The following is a 27,713-nucleotide window of genomic DNA, read 5'->3' on the forward strand; positions in this document are numbered from 1 at the left end:
CCATCTGAGCTAATTTAAATCATATCAACAAGTTGGAACAGTAATACATTTAAAAGTGAAGTGTAGACATCTACGCATGCGCAAAGAGATACACGAACGATAAAAATACAATTAAACCGCCATCTCTCTTCAATAGATTCTGCAGCATTTCTACTCCTACGAGGTGCCTTAAATAAGTTTCCATACTTTTTTGTACAGGCATTTAAAACTGTTGGAAACTCTAGAAAATTCAGTATGTTATTGCTATACATCTTATGAGATGACTGACTCATTTTTATGATTTCAGGTTCCAATGAACAGCATCAGCAGGAATTAAAATACACCCTAATAAAGCCTGATTGTCACAGCTGGTGAATTTCAAAAATGCAGTATGGAAGTGAGGACACTTTAGATAAACGATATGCAATAAAATAAAATGCCATAGAAACATATTGAATTCTTGACTGGTTTTGGACCATCTTGCATGAATTGAGCATCAGTTTTTGAGTGGCATAAAATATTCAAGGAAGGCAGAAAGTATGTGAGGAATGATAAGAGGTTTGGGAGAAGTAAGGAAGTCATAACACCAGAGTTGATTGGCCAAATAAAGAATTTCATGGATAAGAACAGTCATGTGTCTATAGAGACAATAAATACACAGTTTGATGTCAGTGTGGGAAATATACACACAATTATTCGCGAGAAACTGAAAATGCAGATGATTTACGTGAATGCACCAGTCCACAACTCCATTCTTGTCACAGACTATTTGGCCAAGGTGGGCATCAAGACATTTCCTCACCCTCCCTATATTCCAGACATTCCCCCCCTGTGACTCTTGGTTATTCCCTAAACTCAAGGAAAACCTTAAAGGCTGTCATTATGAGACAATTGTTGAGATGAAAGAGGTTGTGACAAAAGTCATTAACACGCTCATACAAGAGGACTTCTGTGGGACCTTCCAGAAGTTGTTGGAACAGTGCAACATATGCATTGCAGCTGGAGGAGATTACTTCGAAGTGAACTAGAGTTTCATGTGTGTACTATCAATAAAGGTGCCCATACGAAAAAAAAAGCCTGGAAACTTATTGAAGGCACCTCGTAAGAATTAATTTTTTATTTTATTTTTTTTTTTTATTATTATTATTATTATTATTTTTTATTATTATTATTATTTTTTTTTTTTTTTTTTTTTTTTTTTTGTAAATTTTAAATATTATTTATCAGAAAATGGTAATCAGGGAAATATGTACGGGCCTTTGGTTGGTATTTTATTTCATTTTTTACTTTTAGTGAGATATACAAACACATGTATTTACCCTCTTTATAAAAAAAGATAAGCTATATCTATGGTCTCGAAAGCAGCAATAAAACTATAATCGCTGCTATATCATCCTGGTATCATGACATGAAACTCTAGTCACATTTCAGCAGAAACTTTTCAGTGAATACAGCATCAACAGTAGCAAATTCACAATACTTCAACTTGAATCACTGATGTTGGTTTCTTGTTCAGCAACAATACTTTAGACTATCAAATGTGTGTAATCATATCTTGCTGACAGCATACAACTGGCATAACTCATCCTAACGAACTTATATCCCTTTCATACCAACAACATTTTTGCCTACAGTTCTTGTACCCACGAGATCTCTCATAAAAACTATCAGCAACTTTATTTCATATTTGGATTCTTCAGACTACTGTTCTCGTCTTGTGTGATATTTATACAATGTTTCACTCGATGTAACGTCCGACCTTCTTCAGGTGTATCTTAAACTCTGGAATTTTTCTGCCAAATTCGAGGATCTGCACGAAAGGAATTTTAAACAGAACCCTCTATTTAATCCTCGGGAGAAGAGGGTAACATTCTTTTGTTCCGTCAGCCATGACTGGGTAGAAGTCTTAAGTAATTCACAATTGTAGTTTGAATGTCGCTCGCACTGAGGATTGAACCTTCAACATTCGGATGGATGTAAATACAATATATAGCACACTCACGTTGACACACCGGTTCTCGCCAGATCACTGAAGTGAGGCAACATCAAGCCTGGCTGGTACCAGATGGGTGACTATTTGTGAAGGCAAAGCACTGTATGTACTGCAAGGTAAAATACCAGGTTGGGAAATTGGTGCTGTCTATCCTTCTCTCGGGGGTAGATGGGCCTCTCTTAAGCCATGGTAGGCAACCCATCTAGTCATGGCGTCATGAAAAAAAAATACCCTTGATAACCCTGGCGAAGCATGAAGTATTCAGATACCGACAAGATTTGAATTACACTACAAACTCGTTTAGTGAGTTTAATCTCGACTGCGGCTGCATGTTATGTTCAATACAATTACGAATTATTTAGGATTTCTACCCAGTCATGACTGACAAAACGAAAACATGCTACTTCCATGGATTAAATAAAGAATTCGGTTAAAAATTCTGTGCAAATTCCAGAGTTTGACAAGATAAACCTGAAGGTCAGAGGTTACATTGACTGAAGCGTTTTTTACATTGTAAAAATAACCCTCAAGATGAGAACAGTAATTAGAAGATCCAAAATAATCCAAATAATCAATTCTCATCTCAAAAATTCACAAACTATTTTTCATGTAATGTAGTATCTGTTTTGATACCACTCTTTATCTTTTCTGCCTTCGATTTTTGAAAGAAACCCCCTTCTAGATTGAGGCCATTTTTTATTTGTTGTTCCAAAGTGTTATTTTAGGAGCTGGATTTTCCTCAGTAAAAACTGACTTTATCTTTTCCTCTACCCTCGTGGGAAGGCAAGTCACGTCTTTATAATTAGTGTTCTTACCGTTAACATTACCAAAAGTATTAGTAGGTAAGAACGCTTTATAGACGATTCCACTGCGACATATTCCATTAGAATAGTCATGAGTAAATGTTAGGTTAGAGGCCTAAATTCCATAATAACCAAATATTTAATATAGCGAGAATGGCATAAACTTTGTAAAAAGAAAAGCCTGTCCTGCCGACATTAAATCTGATGTGTAATCTATACAAGTAGTTCTCTTCATTAAGTTAATCACTTACCCTAAGTCCGGGTTGACGCATTGTCAATTGGGTTAATGAAGTGCATTGTTGTTTTTAATATAAAAACACACACACACACACACAAGTTAAAAGAAAGAATTTAATACAAACGGAACTTCATCTCATAAATTTATTTCACCCTACCCAAGAACGGGCCTTTTCAAACTAGCTAGGATATTTAGATTCGTGTCTGATTTACACAATGTATTAGAATAATCAGCAGAAGTAACAAAGAAAAAATAGAAGGGATAATGTCGTTGAGGTTCGAAGTATCGGAAGGTGAGTGGGAGGAAAAGGAATCGAAGTTGACTAAAGGAGAGAAGGGAGGGAGGGGCCGTCAGCGATGAACAGGTGTGTGTGTGTGTGTGTGTGTGTGTGTGTGTGTGTGTGTGTGTGAACGTCGCCATGTTGAATTTTGGGTACTTGATAATGAGGCTTACGGTGTTGTCTCAACATCTACCTAATATTCATTAACCCTTATGCTTGAGTAGCTCCCAGGCCTTGATAAGAAGTGACCCTCCAAGTAAAAAATAAAGAGGGGTGGTCAATTAAACATTAACCCAATTATACACCACAACAAACCAAATTGAGCTTGAAGTCTCCGTAACTGATTCCACAGTTTGTGTTAATATCTAGGCTAGACAAGAATCCTTACCAATGCATTGGAATTCCTGAATTTGATCAAATTTAAGGCTGACAGTTTTGCAAAGCAGGGAGGTAGTAGAAAAATAAAACACCAAACAAACGGGTACTTGTCATACTCGAACATTAACTGAACATTGAACAATCGCGTCTTTATCAAAAGAATTCATAGTGATGCCTCATTCGCCACTACCCCACCACACCACCACCATCAAACACGACATACACGTGTGTGTGTGTTTTATACCGAGAGAATCTCGTCTAGAAACTGTTGAAATATTTCGAGTTTTAAGCAGTATTTCGTCAAAACTTTTTAAAGTCTGCATTCGTTCTCGGAAAAATGTAAATTATATATATATATATATTTTTTTTTTTTTTTTTTGTCGCCAAAATATAGGAATAGCTATGTGTGTGTTGGGGAGTGGGGGGGATAGTACGATGTTCAATGAAATGGAAAATGAATGGAAAATCCGGAGTGGATAATCGTTGGCAAGGTGATGTAATCAGACGCTAATGATCGGAGAGCCTTGTGAAAAGATATTCAGAGTTTCGGCATATGGCGGAGGTGGTGAGAGGGGATGAGGGTGCTAATAAACATTTGAGTCAGTTTATTAGTCAAGTCGAGGTGACATCATTAAATTTAACCCCACCGTCTCTTTCTCACTTTCACCTTGTTTATTTTTTTATTTTTCGTTTTTATTTTTTTTCATTCACTTTTGTTTAGTCTTTGTACTTCCCTTTTTGTTTTTTTGTTTTTTACTTTTTTCTTTTTTTACTATTTTAAGTTATTTTTTCCTTTTCCTTACTTTGTCCCCTTCCCCGCCTCGTCTCGATTGTTCTATATGCATTCGTTTTTTTTTTTTTTTTTTTTCTCTCTCTCTTTTATCGGGGAAGATGGAGAGATGCACTCTTCATTTGAGATGTCTTATTATTATTAAATGTTAACGGTTGCGCCCCCCCTCTCCATCCTTCAGTACGGAATCTCTTATATATATATATATATATATATATATATATATATATATATATATATATATATATATATATATATATATATATATAATCTTAAAGCCGGTTGCACGATACGAATCGTGGAATACAAGTCACTTTTAAGTGAAATTCTAGCGCTCTAATCAATGAGACCAATTTGAGATTTCTATCTTGGGACCCCAAAATCAACAGAGATTAGACCATTCCTGTTAATTCTGCGGTGGGAGTGCAGTTGCTGCAGTTCACTTTAAGAAGGGGCTAGTTTATTGCCAATCGCCTGACGCGCTCTCGCCGGGGAAAGCTAACGGGCTGCCCAGGCACTTTTTGCAGGTTAGAGTGTTCCTCCTCTGGAGGGAGCGCTGACTTCTCAATCCCACTTTCTGACTCTGGTGTCTTGCAGTGGGAAAGAACTAAACTATTTCTAATTGTTTATGCGACAAGTAAAAAGAATAAACCTTATTTATGTGGCCGTCTTAAATGTTCAACAAATCACGTAGACAGAAACTTGCATTTTCTTAGATTAGATGTCTTATCTTATTTCTTTTAAAGGGCCCGACCGAAAGGAGGCTATAAATAATATATATAAAGACAGATATATCTATATCTGTCTTTCCACAATATAAATCTAATGGTATTAGATTAGTGAGAACTATTTGCAATTTATGGATTCAAAATAATTCTAGTGTAGAAAGTTTCAGAATAGAATTGGTGACTTCAGAAATAATTGTAAAAAAAACTTGAGATAACATTTTTGGGGTCTCTCTGATGAAATATTTTTAAAAAAGTATTTATAATGTAATTATTTAGTTTGTTAAATGGACAGCCGATTGTGACAATTTCTTGTTGATATCGACACAAAAGAGAATTTTTAATGCCTGGGAGAATGGTATTAAGACAACAGAACTGATATCACACACCCCATTCCTAAAAAGAAGGTAATACCTGGGAAGATGGTATTATGACAAACGAACATATACCGTACCTTGGGGTAATTGCACCAAGTCTGGGGTAATTGCACCAACTAGCTAAAAGTGCTTTTTTGGCAACCACGCATATAAAGAGTATTTTTTTTGGTTGGCGCAATTACCCCAAAGTACGGTACTACACTACTCCCTTTCCCCTCATCAATTGAGCATCGAAAGGTAGTACATTAGTGTGGAATAGTAAACTGAACTGAGAATTACATGATGTCGTGGCCTCCCTTCATTCTTAAGAGACAATGGATACCCTCTGTAAGGATAGCTGTGCGAGTAATTATCAGGCAAGGGTTACACAATCGCTACCCACACCACCTGAATAGACACTGCTTGATTCCAGTGGTATGGAGAAGTTCAGGACGACTGAAAACCATGCCGAGATAAGCAGAAAGCTTCTACATACAGCACCTGGTATTCTCAAATGGTCACCCATTTGGTACTGACCATGCTCAACGTTGCTTAACTTTGCTGATCTTATGGGAATTGGTGTATCAATGTGATCATGCCGAATTACAAGATAATACAATAGAAATAATGGTACATTTCAAATTCAGACAGTTACCAAATCTCCATTAGCAATAGATTTGATGTATTCATAATGTCTGTGTCAGGTGAGTGGATAATTCACCAGAGCATCAGGTACTATTCTACTCCACTGTGTGATCGCAGCAGTTGCGTTTAAAAAGTTCATGTCAATGAGAGAGGTTAGCTAGAGGGGAGGTGGCACTGAGCACACCCGATTGCGTAATTAGGGGAAAAATTGATTATTATTGATGGATCCTGTTGTGTTGAGTTTAATGTTTATTTATGAGTAATACCATGTCATATTGATTATGACTTGTTGTGACCTTAGTCAGTATTTTTTGTTTTTTTTTTATGCATTTTTCTGTTTGCTTTTTAATTGCAACGGGGTGGGGGCGGGGGCCTTTTTTTTCCAATCGACTTCCCACCTTTTGATATCTATAATTTTTAAGCTATGAAATTCTTTTGCTATGAATAATGATAGGACAATACTGAAATTTCTAACATTTTTTTGTATATTATTTACTAATGAAAGTCTTTCCCGGTCATTTTGAATGACGGCCCACCCCCACCCCCTTTGTTTTCTTTCCAAAATAATTAGATAACCTATTGGGTCACAAACCTGACTATCCCTATAACGGACTAGGCGATGTGAATTTTTTTAAAGATAATTGATAGAATTGTTAAAAACAGAAAATCCCTCTGGGATTAGTTTGATGGTTTAGTGTGTTTTAAATATCATATACTGGGGTAGTTCCAAAAGTAAGGCCTCCTATTATTCAAAATTCAAAATTAAAATGTTGAAGAGCTACGAAGACGGGAGGAATACCATTGAAACGAGTGACCTTTTGTGTTTCAGAATTTTTTTCATCACCATTATTAATGCCAGGAATTCAATGATGCATCTCTGCTTCTGACGCATGTTCATGACAGAAATTGTTGCTTTCTTAGTCTTACACCGTCAGTATCTGCAACAGGGAGATGATTCTTTCAGATCATGAATGAATAAGTTCAGTCATAATAAAGCAATGTGCAATTCGCCTCTGATGCAATATTGATGGAATAAAAAAAAAAAAATGAAAACTTCTTTTGGAACGACTCCGTAATAATCATTAAAATGAGTCAATTGAATAATTTGACAAATTCCTTTAAATGAAGAGACAGGTGAACAAAAGCAAGTTCTCATTTCAGTGATTTTTTTTTTATCTTTCTTCTATCTAGTTTTCTTTCTTTCGTTTTTTTTTCCCCATTTTTTTCATTTTTTTTTCTTTTCCTTTTTTCGTTTTCTTTTTTCCGTTTTTTTTTTTTTTTTTTTTTTTTCGGTCTTTTATTTCATTTTCTTTTTTCGTTTTAGGTATTTTATTTTTCGTTTTTATTTTTTGTTTTTATTTTTCGTTTTTTTTTTCTCTTCGTTTTTTGTTTTTCTCGATTTTCTTTTCATTTTCTCTTTTTTTTCCGTTTTCTCTTTTTTTCCGTTTTCTCTTTTTTTCCGTTTTCTCTTTTTTTCCGTTTTCTCTTTTTTTTTCCGTTTTCTCTTTTTTTTCCGTTTTCTCTTTTTTTTCCGTTTTCTCTTTTTTTTCCGTTTTCTCTTTTTTTTCCGTTTTCTCTTTTTTTTCCGTTTTCTCTTTTTTTTCCGTTTTCTCTTTTTTTTCCGTTTTCTCTTTTATTTCCGTTTTCTCTTTTTTTTCCGTTTTCTCTTTTTTTTCCGTTTTCTCTTTTTTTTCCGTTTTCTCTTTTTTTTCCGTTTTCTCTTTTTTTTCCGTTTTCTCTTTTTTTTCCGTTTTCTCTTTTTTTTCCGTTTTCTCTTTTTTTTTTTCATATGTTATTTTGAAGAATAGCATGAAATTAACCTTTTTATGCAGTTATAGCTGGTGAAATGAGAGCAATATTTTTTATGCCACCTATTGACGGGTCTGCAATATATTATACATTTTTTTCTCTTTTTTAATTAATAAACAATTTGAATGGAGAGAAGCGCCACCTGGCGACAGTTTAGTGAAAGCCACCCAAAATTTGGTGGCGTCCATGTAATGCAGAAGTGCCAATTTTTTTACACTTACGAATCAGAGATTCTGAGCTTCCATTTTTGGATATTTCTAGTTGGTAATAATTACCATGCAAATCATAAGCTATTTTTTTTTTCTCACAAACAAATGATTAAGCCAATCATTAGAGGCAGACAGCATTACAAGAATTTTAGCATAGAAATTGATAGATAATAAACATGTTCCCATTGAAAATACTGTATTTTTGTTGTTGTTTTTTGTTTTTTGTGGCGGGGGGGGGGTAATATTCTTTGTATTCGTTTTTGTGTGCAACCGAACTAAAGAGTAAACACCAATTTTCTTTTGTTCCATTGTATGAGTCAAACTTGTTGCCTGAAAGAAAGGAGTAAATGAATCCCTTGTTTATTCCAACTGTAGAGATCTGTGTGTAACCTCCTCCCCCACGATATTTTATCATGTGCCTTGCCTCTCTATTCTGCTCTCACGCTTCTCCTCTGTGACACAATCTTTGAAACAATTTTATTAAAAACGACCCCTCTTTCTTTTTACCAATATCTTTAAATGCTATTCCAAGAGTTCTTGTCTTTCGGTCTGTCAACATGAAAATGACAATTTTGTGCAAAACGTATATTGAACTATCAAGTCTACCAGGCATTAACCTGGTACTTTAGATAAGTGAATAGAAGATATTGTTTGTGTTTTTAAAAATGTAACGTTTTCTCTCCCATTTTACACACTCTCAGTCAAGTAACTTTTGAACGCGCCTCCTCCTCCACTTCTATCTATATCTCCTTCTGATTGGAGTGGGAGATAAAGGTGGATTGGAGGATGAGAAGGAGTCCTTCTCATCCTCCAATCCACCTTTATCTCCCACTCCTTCCTATATCTCCCCCACCCTCAGCAGTGACGTTACTCTCTCTCTCTCTCTCTCTCTCTCTCTCTCTCTCTCTCTCTATATATATATATATATATATATATATATATATATATATATATATGGTCGTTGGATCCCAATCAAGCAAAATGTCTTGAATTTAAAGTTTTTCTTAAGCCCCCTTAAATTTTAGATATTTTATAGAACCAAGATTAGAATAAAGATTCTAAACAAAAGGGTTAGTATCATATCTTGATTTTAATCTTCGTAAGGGAACATAAATTTGATGCAAAACTTGTGTTCAAGAAATTACTTTTACCCTGCCTGGAACGTGGAACGGGTGTTGTTCTAGTGTGTGAGAAAGATCTTAGATCTGTATTTTTTTATTGGAGTTTTGCTTTTTTGTAATTAATAAAAAAAATAAAAAAAAGCAGAATTTCACTTTTTTTTTTATTATTTCAGTAAAAGTTGGATTTCTGATTTTTTTTTTTTTTTAATCTGATTTCTTAACTGTTTTATTTTCACCTTTCTTTCATTTTTTCTTTTTTCTCTCTCTCTCTCTCTCTCTCTCTCTCTCTCTCTCTCTCTCTCTCTCTCTCTCTCTCTCTCTCTTCCTTTGTCTTATTTCCATTTTTCCTCTTTAGAAATGTAATTTTTATCCCCCACCCCAATATACACCGTGTGGGGTGAGTAGTCTTTCTCTTGCTACATTTCTTGGCCCAAACATTAACGTTTTGAACTTTTTGTCATACACAAAAGGCTTGCGGAGGGAGAGGGGGGGTCATGGCTTTTTAGTTTCTCAACTTGGACCCAAATCTTTATTTCAGATAGTTTTGCCAATCACCTCCCTGATATATATTATATATATGAATATGATTCATAATTTATTTGGGAATGTTTAGTCATTCAGTCAGATTTCTTTTTAAAACGCAATTGTTGAATAGAATTTGTTTCTAATTGTTTGAGACAATTTCGTTGTGTCATCCTGAATGATGATAAACAATATTTCCTTTATTTTTTTATAAATTGCTTTGTTTTTGTGCTTCTACAGTTTGTATTGCGTTATCAATTTTTATTTCATTCCTGCAAAAGTTGAATAAAAATGATGTCATTGTTTGCACATGCTTTGGCAGACGACAATTGTTCGTAGATGAATTGGAACAACAAAAATAAAATTCGCTCATCAACTTTTTGGGATGATTTTTATTTCATACAAAAAGAATGTCAGTCGAATGATGGGGAAAATTAATTTCTCCAGCAGTTTTGCACCATTATGTGTTCTTACAAAGATTAAAATTAAAATAAACTGTATGTCTTGAATCCTTATTTTAATTTTGGTCAAAATCCATAACATTATTTTAATTCTAAAAAATATCCAAAATTAAGTCTTAAGAGTCTTGATGAATTAAAATTAAAGAAATTTAGATTAATTGGTGTCTAAATATAAATCTAATATATTTTTAATCAGAGGTTGTACCTGTATGCTCTCTAAAAACATTTTTAATTACTTGAAACTGAAATTTGAGAATATTTTTAATTGATGTCTGATACCTATTAAAATTTCACAAAAATCTGAGGTATATGAATTTTCAAAAAATTTCTACCCCCCCCCCATTTTTACATAAAACTAAATTATACTCATATTACCACCTAGCAGTAATATTCCAAAATTCATATTGATCAGTTAGTTTAAGAGTGAATCCTATACATACAAATATATAAATATATACATGACTTTACAAAGATAGATTAGTGTAAAAAAAAAAAAAAAATTAAACATGCTTTTTTTAAAAAATTCTTGTTCTAAACTAGAAAGTAATTTTGCATTGACAATTTTTTTTTTTTTAATGGTGTACTAAAACCATGAGGAAGAGAACCTCATCCCAATAACTTAGACAAAGCAATTTTATTTGCTTGAAAACAATTAACTATTTGGATTATTCAAACTACTGTTCTCATCTTAGATGATATTCTTTCACCGTTTGGGTCAATGTAACCTCCACCTTTATTTAGGTGAGTCTCGTTGAACTGTAGAATCTTTTAAGCTTTTTTTTTTTTTTCTATTTATTCACTTGTGCCATTTTTGCTGTTAACAATTATGCTAACCTCAAAATACGATGTAAATTTATTTTACTTGTATAACAAAAAATATCTCTAGGTAACTATTAATCTAAATTTGTTTAATTTTAATACATCAAGACCCTCTTAAGCCTTATTTTTAGACATTTTCTAGAAGCAAAATCATGTTATGGATTTTGACTAAAATAAAATTAAAACAATGCAATTACATTTACAAGGTTCTGAAAAATGTGTAAAAATTAAAACATTTTTTCAAGAGAAAAATCCTGACAAACATCATTAATAATAATTTTTTTTTAAAGTTTTTTATTTAATACTGTTTGCTTTGTCCGGTCCCTCAGCATTAAGCAAACCTTACCAAAGGTGGAGAAAAGGAACATTTAAAAAGATGTAGTTAAGCATAATGAATTAATGAATTTGATTCTTACCACGTCTGTATGTAAGTCTACACTTCTGCAGCAGTTCTTTCCATGTGAACAGGTTGGAAAATGTTCAAAAGGTATGAAACAGATTTTAACTTTTTTGACGTAAAAAGTAAACTTTAAATGTTCTTTTTTAATACAAAAAAAATGCAATAAATTTTAACATTTTCTAGTCCATGTTTACTTATCCCTTGCCTCCAACAAGGGCAAAGTTAGATACAAAAAATCCAGCTCCCCAAAAAGAGACTCTGGATTGAAACAAAATTTCAATTGTCTTAGTCTGAAAGGATGTCTCTTTTATTGATGGAAAACAAAAAGTGATTTCCTGCATATTTTTTTTTTTTAATGGGCCTAACCATGTAAACTTTTCACCCTAAACATTTCAGAATTACAAGGTGAAAATGGTTTTCATTTTAGTTGTTTTTAGAATTATTTCACTTAGTTATTAACCTATTAAGTTAATGTTACATCCAATGAATGTACGAGTTCAATTTAATTTGAGACATTTCAATATTTTCTTAGGACTTATGAAATTGGTTTGGCGGGGGGGGGTGAATGTCTTGTTAATGTAAATACCACGTCATTTCTACAGATTTTTAGAAATGAACATCAAACATACTTTAATCTTTAAAGAGAAAAGAAAAAAGGGGGTTAGTTTTATGTTATTAAAAAAAAATTCTCTTTTCATTTTTAGATAGTCTAATTTTTTTTATGTTAACATGTCGCTATGTTCGATTGATTGTTTATAAAAAATGTCAAATAACATTTTGTCAATTTATGACAAACTATTTCAAATATTATTTGTTTAAAGAGATAAATACATCTTTAGTTGCGGTACTATTTTCAATTAATTACGAGTTGAAAATATTTAAAAACAAAGATCTACTCGTATAATGTATGTATACTGCTGCAAGTGTATTTTTACTTTTTGTCAAATATCTGTACACATTACAAGAGGTTTTTTTTGTTGTTAAAGGTAATCTGAAAAAAAAAATAAATAAAATGAATTAAAACTCTATAACTAAATGTTTAGAAATTTAAAAACAATCTGGATCAGTAATTGTACTGGAATCTGAGGAAAATACAGGAATCATCCAATTACTAGAATATTCGAACGCTAAATGCTGCAATGCTGCATGTCTAGTGAGGAGCATAGATATACACCATGGATGGAATTGTAGAAATATTTAACTAAGAAAGACCAAGAAATTGGATGGCTCTCTAGGAGTCACCTCTTATCAAGGCCTGAAGGCCACTCGAGGATAAGGGTTATTGAGTGTACAGTAATCAATGGGATAATATTGTAATAATTGTTAGTGATAGAAATTTGGTAAATTGGATTACTTAAGGGGGCGGTTCATCAAGAATTTGTTTATGTTGGACTTGAAGACAACCAGGTTGTAGTAAGCTGGCAAACAGAAGAGAGTTGAAATAATCTCTTCTTGCATGCAAGGTTATGAGACTGCAAAAAATAATGTTCACTTTAGGCAAGAGACTGACCTCCTGGTCAGTAGTCTTCATGTCTAGTTATAAAATAGCCATCCATTTTCGAGTAGGCAGATTGTATGGTCTATCCCAAGTGAGACCAATATCTCTCTTTAGTAAGACTGGCACAGTGAGTCAGCTGGGGTTCTTCTATTGGTTTTGGAGACAGTTTGGGGTCTTAAGCTGATGGACTATTTCTGTTCGGTTTGGTTCTTCTTGATTTGCAAGTGATTCATTGGAGAAGCCTGACGTCATTGTAAACTTCAAAATAAATTTTTTTGTTTGTCATCTTGTTTTGAATTGTCATCTTGTTTTGAAGGAAAATCTTTTTGTTACAGCACTGACCAAGACCGCATGATTGACACTACGGCAGGCATCTAAATCAAGCACCAAACTTAGGCGCAGACAACAAGCTGATGATCACATCTTGTGCAACGCACAGACGCAGGTTCACATATGATGAATAGGAGCTGTACCTATTCAACATTGCCCTGGAATCGTTCTATTCTGATTTTTCCATTTTTGTTGTTTAACTGTTATTTTTAATTTTTTTGTTTTAATGGTAAATGGAAAATTAAATGTAATTATGATATTGTTTAATCATTGAATTATTAATTGAAACAAATTGTTTTCTAGGAGCATCATCATCAGTTATGAAACCCAAAATATATTTTTAATAACAGGAAAAAATAATAACTGAATGTGTTTTTGAAATTTTGCTCCTCTTTTAAAAGCAAGGAAGCAAATATATTTGTAACCAAAACATCTAAATTAAAATTTTTTATTTAAATAATCATTTAGTGGATCAGCATCCCTACTGCCATCTCTGATTTCGTCAGACCACTCCCGAGTTTCATTCTCACAGCCATGTATATCCTCTGGCTCTGATAACCATCCTATCGATATGCCTGAATTCCAAAGGCTGACCAACAAATTCTTACTCAAATCCAAAGGGGAAGCGACCATTTTTTTGAGGAATGCTATGCAATTTAGTGAACAAGAAATGTCATTGCGTCTTTTGTTTTACCGGAGTCTGCATTAAGCGAAAAGTTTAATCTGAAACCCGAATATGAAATGCTATTCTCATCTTCAACTGTTCGCACTAACCCGACCAGTCCTCCACCTGTGGATTTCTTAAGTGATCTTGACTGTCTGACCATTTGCAAACTCGCCTTTCTCATGTCTGTCCACATATTAAAAGCCAGAATGATCTGCATGTCAGAAGCCCTGGTCTCTGCCATTGTCTATTATCATCAAAAACTCTATCAATGCCTGGGAATGTCTCTTGGTGTTTGCCCCATAAGCACTAGGTCTGTATCCCATGAAAACAGACACCATTGTTCCGTGATATGAAAGTCAACATCCACTTTTCGTAATCTCTAGATTGGCACCTGAACACACTCGCTATCGACCTAATCTTTTGCCAACACAAGCCTACAGCAAATTTGAGAAGGGCTGTCAATACAAAATTGGTCCAAGATAACATTTCACCATCTGTTTGGCTCATTGCTTCGAATGATATTATGGCACGTCCAAATAGTGAAGTGCTGAAGATGCTGAAATTAAAGCATCTTCTGTCACCACCGGATACCATGGTTTTGTTTTCCTCCTATCAACTATCTGTACCAGTCAGCATGTCCTATGATGACATCCAAGCAGCCCCAAAGTCTTTTTTCCCTAGGAAGTAGTGTGGAAATTGACAGCTTCCAACCAGGACATTTGTTTGATTTGATATCCTTCGTGATAACTTAAGCAGATTATCGTCTCATGCCAAAAAAAATATCTGGTAATATTCTTCAGAGTGCAAGGGAGCTTCGATTTTCATCAAATCTAACTGCATTAAGGAAGAAGGATCATGGACTACAACTGATCACTGTTAGAAATGCTGTTCCTCCTCATCTTGCGTGGCCACACATCTGGTAATTCACACACTGGACCTCCTTGCAATGTTACCCATCCAATTTAATGTAAGAATCCCTCATGGAGATAAAGGCACGGTGCATTCTGGACTAACAACAATGGCAGCATGACCATTTGATGGTTAAGTTGGACATGAAAAATTCTTTGAGCCAATGAGATCTCTTCTTTTTGCCCTGAGAGTCAACAATATTGCCTGTTTGTTGACTACATGTTTGAACATCTAAGATCTTGACAACGCAACATTTTAGTGATAGTTGGCGGAAGTTAAGAACCTTTTGAATTATCATAACCCTTGCTACAATTTGGCTTCAAGTTAACCCTGCTAAGTCATCAATATTGACTGTTTGATCTCAATCACAACATGAAACCTCATGTCTTAAGATGTTTTTGTTTTTCAAATAAATAATTGATGCCAGTGCAACATTCTCAATGTTTTTACTTATGTCTGACCAATTTTTTCTTTTTCTTGTTTCAGGTGCCACAAGAGAAATGGGTTCTTCCCTCACAAGACTTTGCATGCGGCATCGGAGTATAGAAACCAAAATAAAAACATTAGCAAGGTAATTGACCCACCCACCCTACTCCCACTCCCTAGACTCTGCACCCTTAAAGTCTTTTTGCATCTCTTTCTAGTCTCCCTCCAATCGAAATGGATACTTCCCATCCAGTGAGTTCTATTGGTTAAGTGACAATTCTTTAGATGAAATTATTTGACAGTTAAGAATTTTTGTTTCCTTTGTCTTTTATTCAATTTAGCTTTTTTCCATTCACATAAAAATGTTCGTTGAATAAAACATATTTCCTTATACTAGATTTCTCCAACCAAAAATTTTTTTATTACATCTTGAAATAAAAATGAATAAAACTACTAACATAGGTATATAGGTCGTTCTTTGCAAAACAAATCTGAAATTTATTTTTACCACATCAAAATAAATCACAATTTTGTAGAAAAATATAGTAGCCTAATATAAATTAACCTAGTAAAAAACAAAAAAAATTTGGATATTTTTTTTGTGAAAAACCCGACAGCCCAGCATATTAATGAATGTCTCTTTTTTTCTTTATCTGGAATTATCTTCACACTAGCAAAGTCTTGACTTTGACCTTGAAAAATTATGTGCACCATCCCTAGGTCGGTGACCATCATGTCCGGTTTGGTCATGATCGGTCCTGTGGTGTGGACTGTAAGAGAATATATATACATAGGCTATGACCTTTTTTTTTGTTTTTCTATTTTTTTATTATACATTTTAGGAAAATAAAAAGTATGTCAAGTGTAGTATTTGTTCTGTCAAAAATAGGTACAATAATATTGTTGAGTCTGCGTACGCACTGGGTATCTGTAGAATGGTAATGTTACAAACTCCTACATGGGTTTTGAAGATAGACACTCCCCTCCCATAACCATATATATTCTGAAACTACATTAACCAGAATAATTAGATAAGTATGTTCAGTTTGAAGAAAGGTGGTACCATAATATGGGACTTGCGTTTGCGTTAGACATCCATAAAATAGAAATATTTTTAAGCATGTCAACAATATACAACAGATGAAGAACATAATTGTGTAATTTCCACAGGTCCTGCTAGTATGATATTAATATACAGATAAAATTCTATTAAGTACTCCATCTGATAGTTCCCCAAATGCCCTCTTAATTTGCTTCATAACAGTTATTTTTAAATTCATTGAATTGCATTTAAAAATATTCCACACCATCACTATTTTCAACTTAATCTGACAATTTCAAAAATGAGATATTATTCTATTAGCAAAAAAGAATTTTTTTTTTTTTCTAAAATGAATTGATTTAGGTTGGGAAATCTACATTTATTGTAAATTTCAAATCAAAATTTTATATATTTGAAATTTAAAAAAAAAAAATGATAGAATTTGCACCAGACAAGGCATGAAGCTACTTCATGAAAGGAGCTAATCTTAATAATTAAAAGGGAGAGGGAAATAGAATAATTTTAAGACAAACTGAGCCTAAAAGAAAATCAACCACCAGCATTGAAAAGGTGAGTCAAAGGGTTACAAGGTTGGTTGACTCCCTCTAAACTTATTACCATGAAAATTAATTTAAAATGGTCTTAATTTAAGTTTAATTAAATCACTTCTATTTTTATCTTCGGTAAAGTAATTATATATATATATATATATATATATATATTTTTTTTTTTTTCATTATAACTAATGATTATATTATTAGTTTCGTCACTCTTTGTATTCCTTAAAATGCCAATGACTAAAGTCGGAGTGCAATACTCTATATGAGATACGAGTGTAGATTTTTTTGTTAAACATTATCATGTGCCAGTGTTCTTACTTATATCCATCCATATAAGATGATTCTTGAATTGATCTTATTGTGGAAAGAAAAAAGCATCTCAAACTGGAAAGTTTATTTTTAAAAAAAATGAAAAAACATCTAATTTTGTATAGAAAAGAAAAATGTATTATTTTGGAAATAGATTGGTGACAGAGGAAGAAGAGTTATCTGATGTTATTTAATTTCTAAATCATATCATCCAAAGCAATGAGCCAAACGAATGGTGAATGGATTCGTCTAAGAGTTTTTTTTTTTTTGTTTTTTTTTTACTTTTGTATCATGGAACAGTGATATATATATATATATATATATATATATATATATATATATATATATATATATATATTACACAAAACGTTTAGAATAGCCTACATAAATATAATTACATTTCTCAATTACTTGTACCTCATCGGAGCCAAAAGTGCAAAATTAATGATCATTAGGTTACCAGAAAGAGATAAACTATTAAGTCAAAGAGATGAAGTAGGGATTATTTGTAAACATTTCAAACAATTCACCTCAGATAATAACAACTAAGAGGCTATACTTCCCATCAATAAAACCTGAAAGATCACCATTAGATACTATAAACATGTTATCTAAATTAACACAGCAATAATAATCTCACTAAATAATAAATATTATTCAACTTCCTTTAATGCAGTTCATATATAATAAATAATTAAACAGCATATAATAGAATGTTCATAGTTGTGAATAGAATGTAGTAGGATTATAAATTTAATTGGTTATAATATCTACATGATTATGAATTTAATTGGTTATAATATCTACATGATTATAAATTTAATTGGTTATAATATCTACATGATTATAAATTTAATTGGTTATAATATCTACATGATTATAAATTTAATTGGTTATAATATCTACATGATTATGAATTAAATTGGTTATAATATCTACATGATTATGAATTTAATTGGTTATAATATCTACATGATTATAAATTTAATTGGTTATAATATCTACATGATTATAAATTTAATTGGTTATAATATCTACATGATTATAAATTTAATTGGTTATAATATCTACATGATTATAAATTAAATTGGTTATAATATCTACATGATTATGAATTAAATTGGTTATAATATCTACATGATTATGAATTAAATTGGTTATAATATCTACATGATTATAAATTTAATTGGTTATAATATCTACATGATTATAAATTTAATTGGTTATAATATCTACATGATTATAAATTTAATTGGTTATAATATCTACATGATTATAAATTTAATTGGTTATAATATCTACATGATTATAAATTTAATTGGTTATAATATCTACATGATTATAAATTTAATTGGTTATAATATCTACATGATTATAAATTTAATTGGTTATAATATCTACATGATTATAAATTTAATTGGTTATAATATCTACATGATTATAAATTTAATTGGTTATAATATCTACATGATTATAAATTAAATTGGTTATAATATCTACATGATTATAAATTAAATTGGTTATATCTACATGAAAAGGTTAATTAAAAAATAAGCAGTTGGGTGTTTTGAAGGCTGTAATATTTTATATATTTTTATTATGAATGTGGATTTGTGCATATTTGTGTTGATATAGTTGATATTTTTACATATATTTCTGCACATGTTTACAAAGTTTGCGTGTGTGTGTTACTCTGATGCATCTTTTTATTTTTACTTCAGTTAGTTTTAGCAGATTAAGGGAGCTAACTCTTCCTGGAGCTAACATTGGATTCTGTTATGATTTAAATTTATATCTGTTTCCTTTATGGCTGCTAGCTGTATTTAGTTACAGCTTGGTCTTCTAGGGATTTCTTCTAAATATTTTTGAAGATTCTTTATTATTAGACGAGTTGCTCCTTTTTTTTTCTTTGAAGATTGTAATGCTGGGTATGGGGCAGCCAAACCAGCTGGCAACATTCCCCTGCTTTTTATTGAAACCAACCGAGAGCTCTTTTTAGTATCCTCGCTGTTCCCTTAAGTGCAATTGTGTGTGTGTACTTGTATGATTATTAAATAAATTCTTAGTTGATAATGTTAAGAAATATATATATTAATGAAAAAAATTGGGAGGTTTGATAAATATTCTAAATCTATTATCTTTACTTATATATAAGGCACTTTGAATGTATGTGTGTTCGTTCTTTATGGACTCCAAAACAGCTGAACCGAACAAATCTAAGGAGTGTTTTTAGATAGGTTTTGTCTGGGAGTGTTCTTAGATAGGTTTTGTATCAGAATGCCTCTGATAAGTATCAAATATTGCTAATCAAAAAGATCTGATTAAAGAAGGAACAGTCCGATTTTGATCAAAATTAACACCTTTATACAGTCTAACTTCACAAGTGCATTTGAAAATTTTATTGCACAAGAAAAAGGGCTCAGTATATAAAATCAACAGTATGTTCTTAGATCAGACAGAAACACTTTAGAAAGTAATGTTTCTGTTCAGAGCATAATTGAACTATAATACTTGACTTTGGCATTTTAAACTTTAAATCAAACCATTATATTAAATAATTGTATAAAATCTAAAGTAGGTTCTCTACAATGTAATATAAGTCATCCTTGTTAGTTAAATTTAAGGTTAATATAAATTAAATAAATAGTTTTAAATTTAATTAATAGTAACCAATAAATAAAGCTAACAAAGTTTCAAGAAAAAACTAAGTAAAGAAGCTAAGTTTTTGTCTGGTTTCTTAAAATTGTAATATTTTTTGATACTCTAATACCTTGCATGGTTTTATCTAGTTGATCGTGTATATAAATGTAAATATGCGTGTTATGAATGATATATCGTAAGCAGTAATGCCTTGCAGAAAATTATAGCCGAAGACGTGTGTGTGTGTGGTATATGAATGACAGAAAGCAGTGGGAGAAATAAGAATACTCACAGCTGACTTGACATAAGCATTTTGGGTTTGTTTTACTGTACACATAGATTCGAAAAAAAGTTGTAAAAATACAAATATATAACAAATGTTATCAAAAGCACTGTAAGTTACTTTTCTACTTAACTGGATAAGTTTCTAGCACTTTTATTTAATGTAAAATATTTATTTGATTCGAAAAACGAGTAATGTCGAAGGTTGCCAGAGAACAAAAAAAGATGGCCGTGATGTCTTTGAAGATTTGATAATCGCTTCAAAATAAGAAATAAAACAAAATGGTGTTAGAAACACACACAGTAAATGTCACTAACATTTACTGTGTGTGTTACATCTATCAGTTTTAGTTCGATATTACATGAGTTTGTGTTTCAGAACTCTAATGGACAGAAGTAATATTTCTCCATCTTCGTTTACTCAGGTTCAAAGTCATTCTTTAAATGGCACCTGCCAGCATCTGTCTTGTCGTATTCTCTTGTCTTGCAATCACACTAGCGCTTGTTGCTCTCTGTACTCCAATAGTATATTACCAAGTTTTGTAACAATCTCAATAGCTTAATCATCCATATCTACACATCTGGTTCTTATCTGTCTCCATTTACACATAAACTTTCCGCAATCAATTGTGGTGTCAGCATATCATAATTATTAATGCCTTGCAGAAAACTATGCCTGGAGATGAATATGTGTAGCACATGAATGAAATGTGGATACTCACAGTTGACTTGACATAGACATTTTATTTACAAGAGGGCAACACATAGGATGATACAAATCACATCTATCAGTCTCAGGCCGCTATTATTTGAGTTTGTGTGTTACAACTATCACGGACAGAAATAATATATCTTCATCTTCATTTGCCCACATTCAAAAGCATCATTTTTAGTTGGCGCCTGTCAGCGTCTGTCTCGTACTGTTGATGCATTTCCATGCAAGAACTCACATAACTGGTAAGAGAGAGGAAGTAACTGCCTGAAAGCTAAAAAGAATGAGCTTCTCTTGATCGTAGTTTTATCATCCTAACAATGTCAATAGTGGACCCAAGGTTAGGACCACGGAAGGAAAACACTGATTAGGTGTAAGAAATATATATTAACTGAAAAGGTTACAAGGATAGGATAAAGGGTAATCAGAGCTTACTTTCCGGTGGTGTCTAATATGAGTACTTATACGCTCTTCACACCAATAGTACACCTACTGATCCTACAGTATTGCGATAATGCTCCCTGAGAGTGTTATCTCACATTGTAATATAGTACTGGAAGAATCCATGATGCAGGTAAGTTTCGGTCTCACAACAATATATTTCTGTAAATCTGTGTGTGTTTGTTCATTTAGAACTTGTCTATATGTCTGTTATTTGTGTGCTTACTCAAAAACGTATCCAATGTAATATATATTCAAAATTTTTTAATAAGTCAATGTTTAGTTGGCAGTTGTATACATGGCACATATCTATATATGCTATTTGTTCTCATTATCTTTTGACCCCGATGAGGTGCTAATACTACTAAAATGTAATTGCGTTTATGTAGGTTGTTTGAAACTTTTATTGTGTGTTTATGAAGTCCTCCCTCGCATTGAGTATCTTTGAATAAATTACTACTTTTAAGTTCATTTTGTGAAGATATTTGAATTTGTTTAATTATATTAATATTGGAATCAGAATCGGGAATCGAAAAAAATCATAACGTTTCTCTTTATTATAGAGTAGAGGATTATTAAAGTTTTGTTTTAAAATGTTTGACTTGAAATAATATTTGTAACCATACAATCATTCTATTTGTCCCCCCCCCTCTGATAAAATAAAGAAAATATCATTGTCAGTTTAAATGTATAAATAATTTGAATACTAAATATGGCATCATCATGTTGACACACCGGTTCTCATTAGATCACCAAAGTTGAGCAACATTGAGCCTGGTCAATGCAAGATGGATGACCAATTTGGGAATTCCAGCGCTGTATGTAGGAGAATGTCAACACCTCCTTGCAAGAATTGCAAAAACCTAACTTCGTCATTTCTCTTAATAGGGATATGCATGTGACTGGGGATTGCTTGTGAATTTCATACTCCCAAGGAACTTCCTTTGGAGGAAACCGATTAAATCCAAATAATAATAATAATAAATTTGTATGAGGGGTGTGCAATAAGTAATGCCCCTGACCCACTTCCCATAGTAGTAGAGCAACGAAACTTGGCACAGTTATTAGTCTTTCTCTACATAGGAGCCACTCAGTTATGCATTTCTCCCATCGTTTGATGCAGCTCTTGAGACCGTTTTTGTAGAACACCCCAGGTTGGTCCTCCAACCACGACGTGACTTCAGAAATCGAGGTTGCATCATCTGGGAAATGCTTTCCTTTCAAAAACAACTTCATGGCTGGGAAGAGATGAAAGTCAGAGGGTGTAAGGTCAGGAAAGTAGGGAGGATGGGGAAGGATTTCATAACCACACGCCCGTGTTTGTGATCTGGCCATATGCGAGTTGTGGACCGGAGCGTTGTCCTGCAGAAGGAGGGTACCTTTGCTGATCTTGCCCCGCCTCTTGATTTTGATAGCTTCCCTTAATTTCCTCCAAAGGAAAGCATAATAGGCTCCTGTAATTGTGGTACCCTTTGCCAGGAAATCTGTCATCACTACTCCGTCCTGGTCCCAGAAGACTGTGAGCATGACCTTGCCAGCGGAGGGCTGCACCGTTGCCTTCTTTGGAGGTGGTGAGTCCAAGTGCTTCCACTGCATTGACTGTGCTTTGGTCTCTGGATCATAGTGATGGACTCAGGTTTCATCCTGTGTAATCAGTCTTTTGAAAACTTTTGACTCCTCTTCTTGGCACGTCTCCAAATTTATCCTCGAGCACTCGACGCATTCTCGCTTCTGGAATGGTGTGAGCAACCTGGGAATCCATCTGGCAGACACCTTATGCATATGCAAATGGTCGTGAATGATAGTTTCCACAGACCCTGTACTAATCTTAACATCTTGGGCTATTTGGCGAATAGTAATGCGTCGATCTTCCAAAATAGCAGCCTCAACTTGCCGGACAGATGTTTCACTAATGGCAGAAAGTGGGCGACCAGCTCTGGGAGCTGTTTCCACAGACTTCCGGCCATGTTTGAATTCACGATGCCAGCGTTTTACAAAGTCGTATGATGGGGCATTATTGCCATAAGTTTCTTTCATTTCATCAAAAGTCTCCTGTGGTGTGCGTCCTTTCAAATACAAAAACCGGATCACTGCTCAACATTCAACAGGCTCCATTTCACACCTGACTCAGTTCAAACATCTGTAAAACAGAAACCACAATTAGTTCAGAGCTGTAATTTACCACATAACCCGTAGAGATATAAATCATTGCACATGCAAAATTTCAGCTAGATTAGACAACTGGAAGTGGGTCAGGGGCATTACTTATTGCACGCCCCTTGTATATCATAAAAACCAACTATTGTACAAAACCTTATACAGACACGGTCAATGAAGAAATTTGATATTATATATTGTTGTGGAAAGTACAATTCAGTATTTAGTCCAAACAAAATATATGAAAAAGAAAAGCAAATTCAACAAATAGTGCTTACATGTCGATCTGACTAAGTGTGCCTAGCTTGTGCATAATACTGAGATATATCTTTTAGTCTTTATCGTAACTTTATAGTAAGTGGAAGAGTCCATTATTATCTGTTATATATATATATATATATATATATATATATATATATATATATACTAGCAGGGAGATCTGACGTTTTCCGGTATTGAATAAGGATCAACAAATGTTCTCCCTCCCCCCTCTCATACTTTTATTGTCATCGAAATTGATGAAATCTCACATTCTTTAATCAAATCGATTGATTGCCTCATCTAGTTAGGGAGCCTGCCTCCTCTGCAGTATACCAGAAGGAAGCTTCACGTGCCTCCCTGCAGTGACCGGTCTACAATACATTGTAGTCTATATTGCACTGTAGAGAATCTGCTGTTGATTTTATAAAATTTTGTAAATAATGGTTTCACTTAAAGCTTAAAAAGTCAAGTATCATGGTTCAATTGTGTTCCACCCCTGTCTTTTCAAAGAAACAACAGTTAATTTTATGAAATTATTTTTACATAATGACTTGAATTCAAACATACAAAAATCAATTATCATGGTTCAATTGCACTCTAAAAAGAAACATTCATTTCAAATGCACCCCTGTTTTATAAAAGAATCTGTAGTTGATTTTATAGGCTGGGCCTTTCTGCTTGTGTGGTGATAAAATTTCTCAACTGCACTTGTGAGGTTAGGTTGTATAAAAGTGTTAACTTTGGTCACAATCAGACTTCCTTCTTTAATCGGAGTTTTTCATTTATTGATATTTGATACTCATCAGATGCATTTCGATGTGAAACCTATGTAAGAACACTCCCAGACACATCAAGTACCTTCATGTGAAATTTTTTAAAAATCGGTCTAGCTGTTTCCAAGTCCATAGTGAACAAACTTGCGTATACACACACAGTTCCTTTTATATAATAGTAGAGATATATACTGACAGGTAAAAGTAATGTCATACTCTGATTTATTGTCGGTCTCAGCACGAAGAAAAGCAAACCTGTGTTTCTAAAAAAATTCAAAAGCATACTTGAAACAATGTTTCAGTAAGTGTAGCCTTCAACAGTCATCAGGCATGTTTTTATCTTGGAAAAGAATTAAATTAAAATTTCAGAGATGGAAAGGAGATAATCCCTTGTTGATCTTTATTAGAGGTGCCTCCCTTTGCCAACCATTTTTTTTTTTTTTTCACACATATGAAACCATGGCCAAAAAATAGAACAACTTTCAGAATATGAAAATATCTGCAGAGCCAGTAACTTTTCTCCTCTCTTTTCTAAGATAGCAGCCGACATGCCGGACGACAGTTGAAGGCTAATCTGATCGAAACATTACACAAATAACACTGAAGATGAGAACAATAGTCCGATTGAAACAAGTAATATAAAAAATTAACCCTCATCTAAAAGATTCAGAACTGTAATACTTGAAACAAATTCAAATAGTATAAAAGAAAAGAGTAGAAAATGGATCTTTTGTTTACTTTCAGCAATCTTGTAACTCTCACTTCACTTATTTTGTTCTTTAGTCCTCACATTCTAGGAATGATGTTTTTGACAAAGGGGGAAAAGTTGTTGTTTCCTGTCTTGGAATCTATCCGTATAACGTTTATCATTGGCTAATTTTTTATCTTAGAAGTGGTATGTTTTTCTTTTTTTTTTTTTTTTACATAAAGTGGCTTCATGTCTTGTCTGGAGTAACATTGTTGTCAGATACACCATTAAAATGAAATTTCATGCAAAAAGTTCTCAAACGCCTATGGAAAGCAACTCCAAAAAAAAAACGGCAAACTGGGAATTGACACGTTTTAAACAAGATTTGAATCTTTTAGATTAGAGTGCTGTTTTCATGGACATTTGATTATTTTAATCTATTTATTCCTCAATTTCAAATTTTGAAATGTCTTAATGATTTTGATATTGAGTTTAATTTTTGCTCTGAAATTTCATTCCCATAAAAATCAAGCTTAACTATAGAAGTTTTTTTTTTTATATTACACACATATTACAGGGTTCACACAAGCTTGAAAAGTCCTTGAATTTGGCCTTTTGCCTTAAAAAGGCCTTATTTTTATTATTACCTTGGAAAATCCTTGAAAATATTGAATGTCTTAGAAAGGCTTTGAAAATCGTATTTATGTTCAGTAAAAAATTGTGTTGTAATATAAAAAATAAAATCAAAATACTATTAAATTATTTTTTTGTATTAAAAAAAAATACCATTATACTATTTTGTTAAATATTGAAACTAAAATTGAAATAGATAGATTTGAAATTCCATCATATGATTGTGAATACAAGATTTACATAACTAGCTGATATTTTCCATTTAATAACATCGAATACTTTTGTGATAAAGGGGTGTAACTCCACAATACTGGAAATCCAAAATTTAAAAGTAAGGCCAATACAGCGTACACCAATCTACAATGGGTAAAATAACATTTAATCTCGTTAGGTTGGCCAAATAAAAGTGGGTCAGGAAATGTAAATATGATTGTCGATGGGCAAATTGTTGTATGTGCAAATAAAAATGACTTATTGTCAATTAATTTTTTTTTGGTTTATTATATCATTGTTTATATATGAAATGTTTTGAAAATTTGAATTTTGTCTGGAGAAAGCTTTAAAAAACTTTGAAAAGCCTTAAAATTCCTTGAAAATGGACATTGAAAATTTGTGCAAACCCTGTATTATACAATAGTATCAATTTATAGCATAATAGCACAACATCAGTCAGAATTCCACATAAAATGTAAAAAAAAAAAATATGTAAATTCAACATGATATACAGGATTTTCTACCAAAAAAGAAAATGCCACTCACGTATACATTAATAAAATTTGCAACACAACCATGCCTAGTACAACTGAACGTCAGTCTATACATGACTTGTCCATCAAGTTGCAGCCATGAATGTCCAATGCTGATTAAAACAGGCAAAATTTTCAGTCCTTTTTGTTGTATACCCATGGGGATGTGTATATATTCTGTACATATTTATACTTGCATGTAGCGGGCGTCATTAAATGTGCATTTGTTCTTTATACATGTATTTACGTGTGATCGCCTAGTTTTCAAAATGTCACAAAACAACTTATCTGGTATATGTTTACATGTAACGAAAGATAAGGGACGGAGTAAATATCTTTTTCTCTTGCCAGACAAAGGAAGAAATACCTTCAACAAAAGGGACAAATACCATTCTGTGGGATTACAATATTTGGCCAATTAGGGAACACACTTAGCCCACCTTTAATCTTGTTGGACAGAAAACTGCAATAAAAATTCTATCACGAACAACAAAACTGTGGTTCATTTTCAGCAACTTTTATTCCAAAATGTTGTTCCCATCTCGGAAAGGTTGAACTCTGATACAGTCCTATCTACATCTTAATTATTGATTTTGCCCTTGCTGGATGCCATCCCATCTGTCAACTATCTCTATTGGCCACCCGCTACAGACTGAAACAGAGGGTGTTTATCTGATGCGCAACAGATACTACACCTAAACTGCGCAAGCAAGTTAGGAGCCATGGTGGAAAGTTCTGTACCGAAGGATAAAGCACTGAGGCCCCGACTAGTCATCATCAAGGCTGACAGACTGCATGATGATGATGATGACAGATTCAATGCACTAATTTTCCAAGGTGTCTCTAAACTCATATCATGTATCTACATAACTGCCTGGTCTTTTGTCACGTATCTTTGTTTATTAAAACCAAACATTCCAATCCTATTTATTAAACATTCTTCTAAATATTTTATTGTTTTACGTATTTATGGCTTAATTATTTCTACGTTAAAATCCAGTTCTAATTCAAAACAGTATTCCATTAACAAAGCACTTTGTTATTTCTATAACATTGTCACCAGTTCAAATGTCAGTCACTCACCTCTCTACCCAGGACATCTGGTATTGTT

At 33.0% G+C, this 27,713-nt stretch overlaps 1 protein-coding gene across 50 annotated transcripts in view; it reads left to right on the forward strand.

The window, feature by feature from the left end:
* Positions 1-27,713, forward strand: part of LOC145246585 (protein MTSS 1-like) — a 395,811-nt gene that overhangs the window by 198,720 nt on the left and 169,378 nt on the right. For all 50 annotated transcript variants that reach the window (XM_080108226.1, XM_080108203.1, XM_080108204.1 and 47 more), the window contains exon 4: positions 15,419-15,503. In XM_080108226.1, coding sequence (XP_079964352.1) covers positions 15,419-15,503 — 85 coding nt within the window. The remainder of the gene's footprint in view (positions 1-15,418; positions 15,504-27,713) is intronic.

Source organism: Euprymna scolopes, chromosome 24 (assembly GCF_053919585.1).
Source record: "Euprymna scolopes isolate OS-2025 chromosome 24, ASM5391958v1, whole genome shotgun sequence".
In the NCBI taxonomy this organism is placed as follows: domain Eukaryota; kingdom Metazoa; phylum Mollusca; class Cephalopoda; order Sepiida; family Sepiolidae; genus Euprymna; species Euprymna scolopes.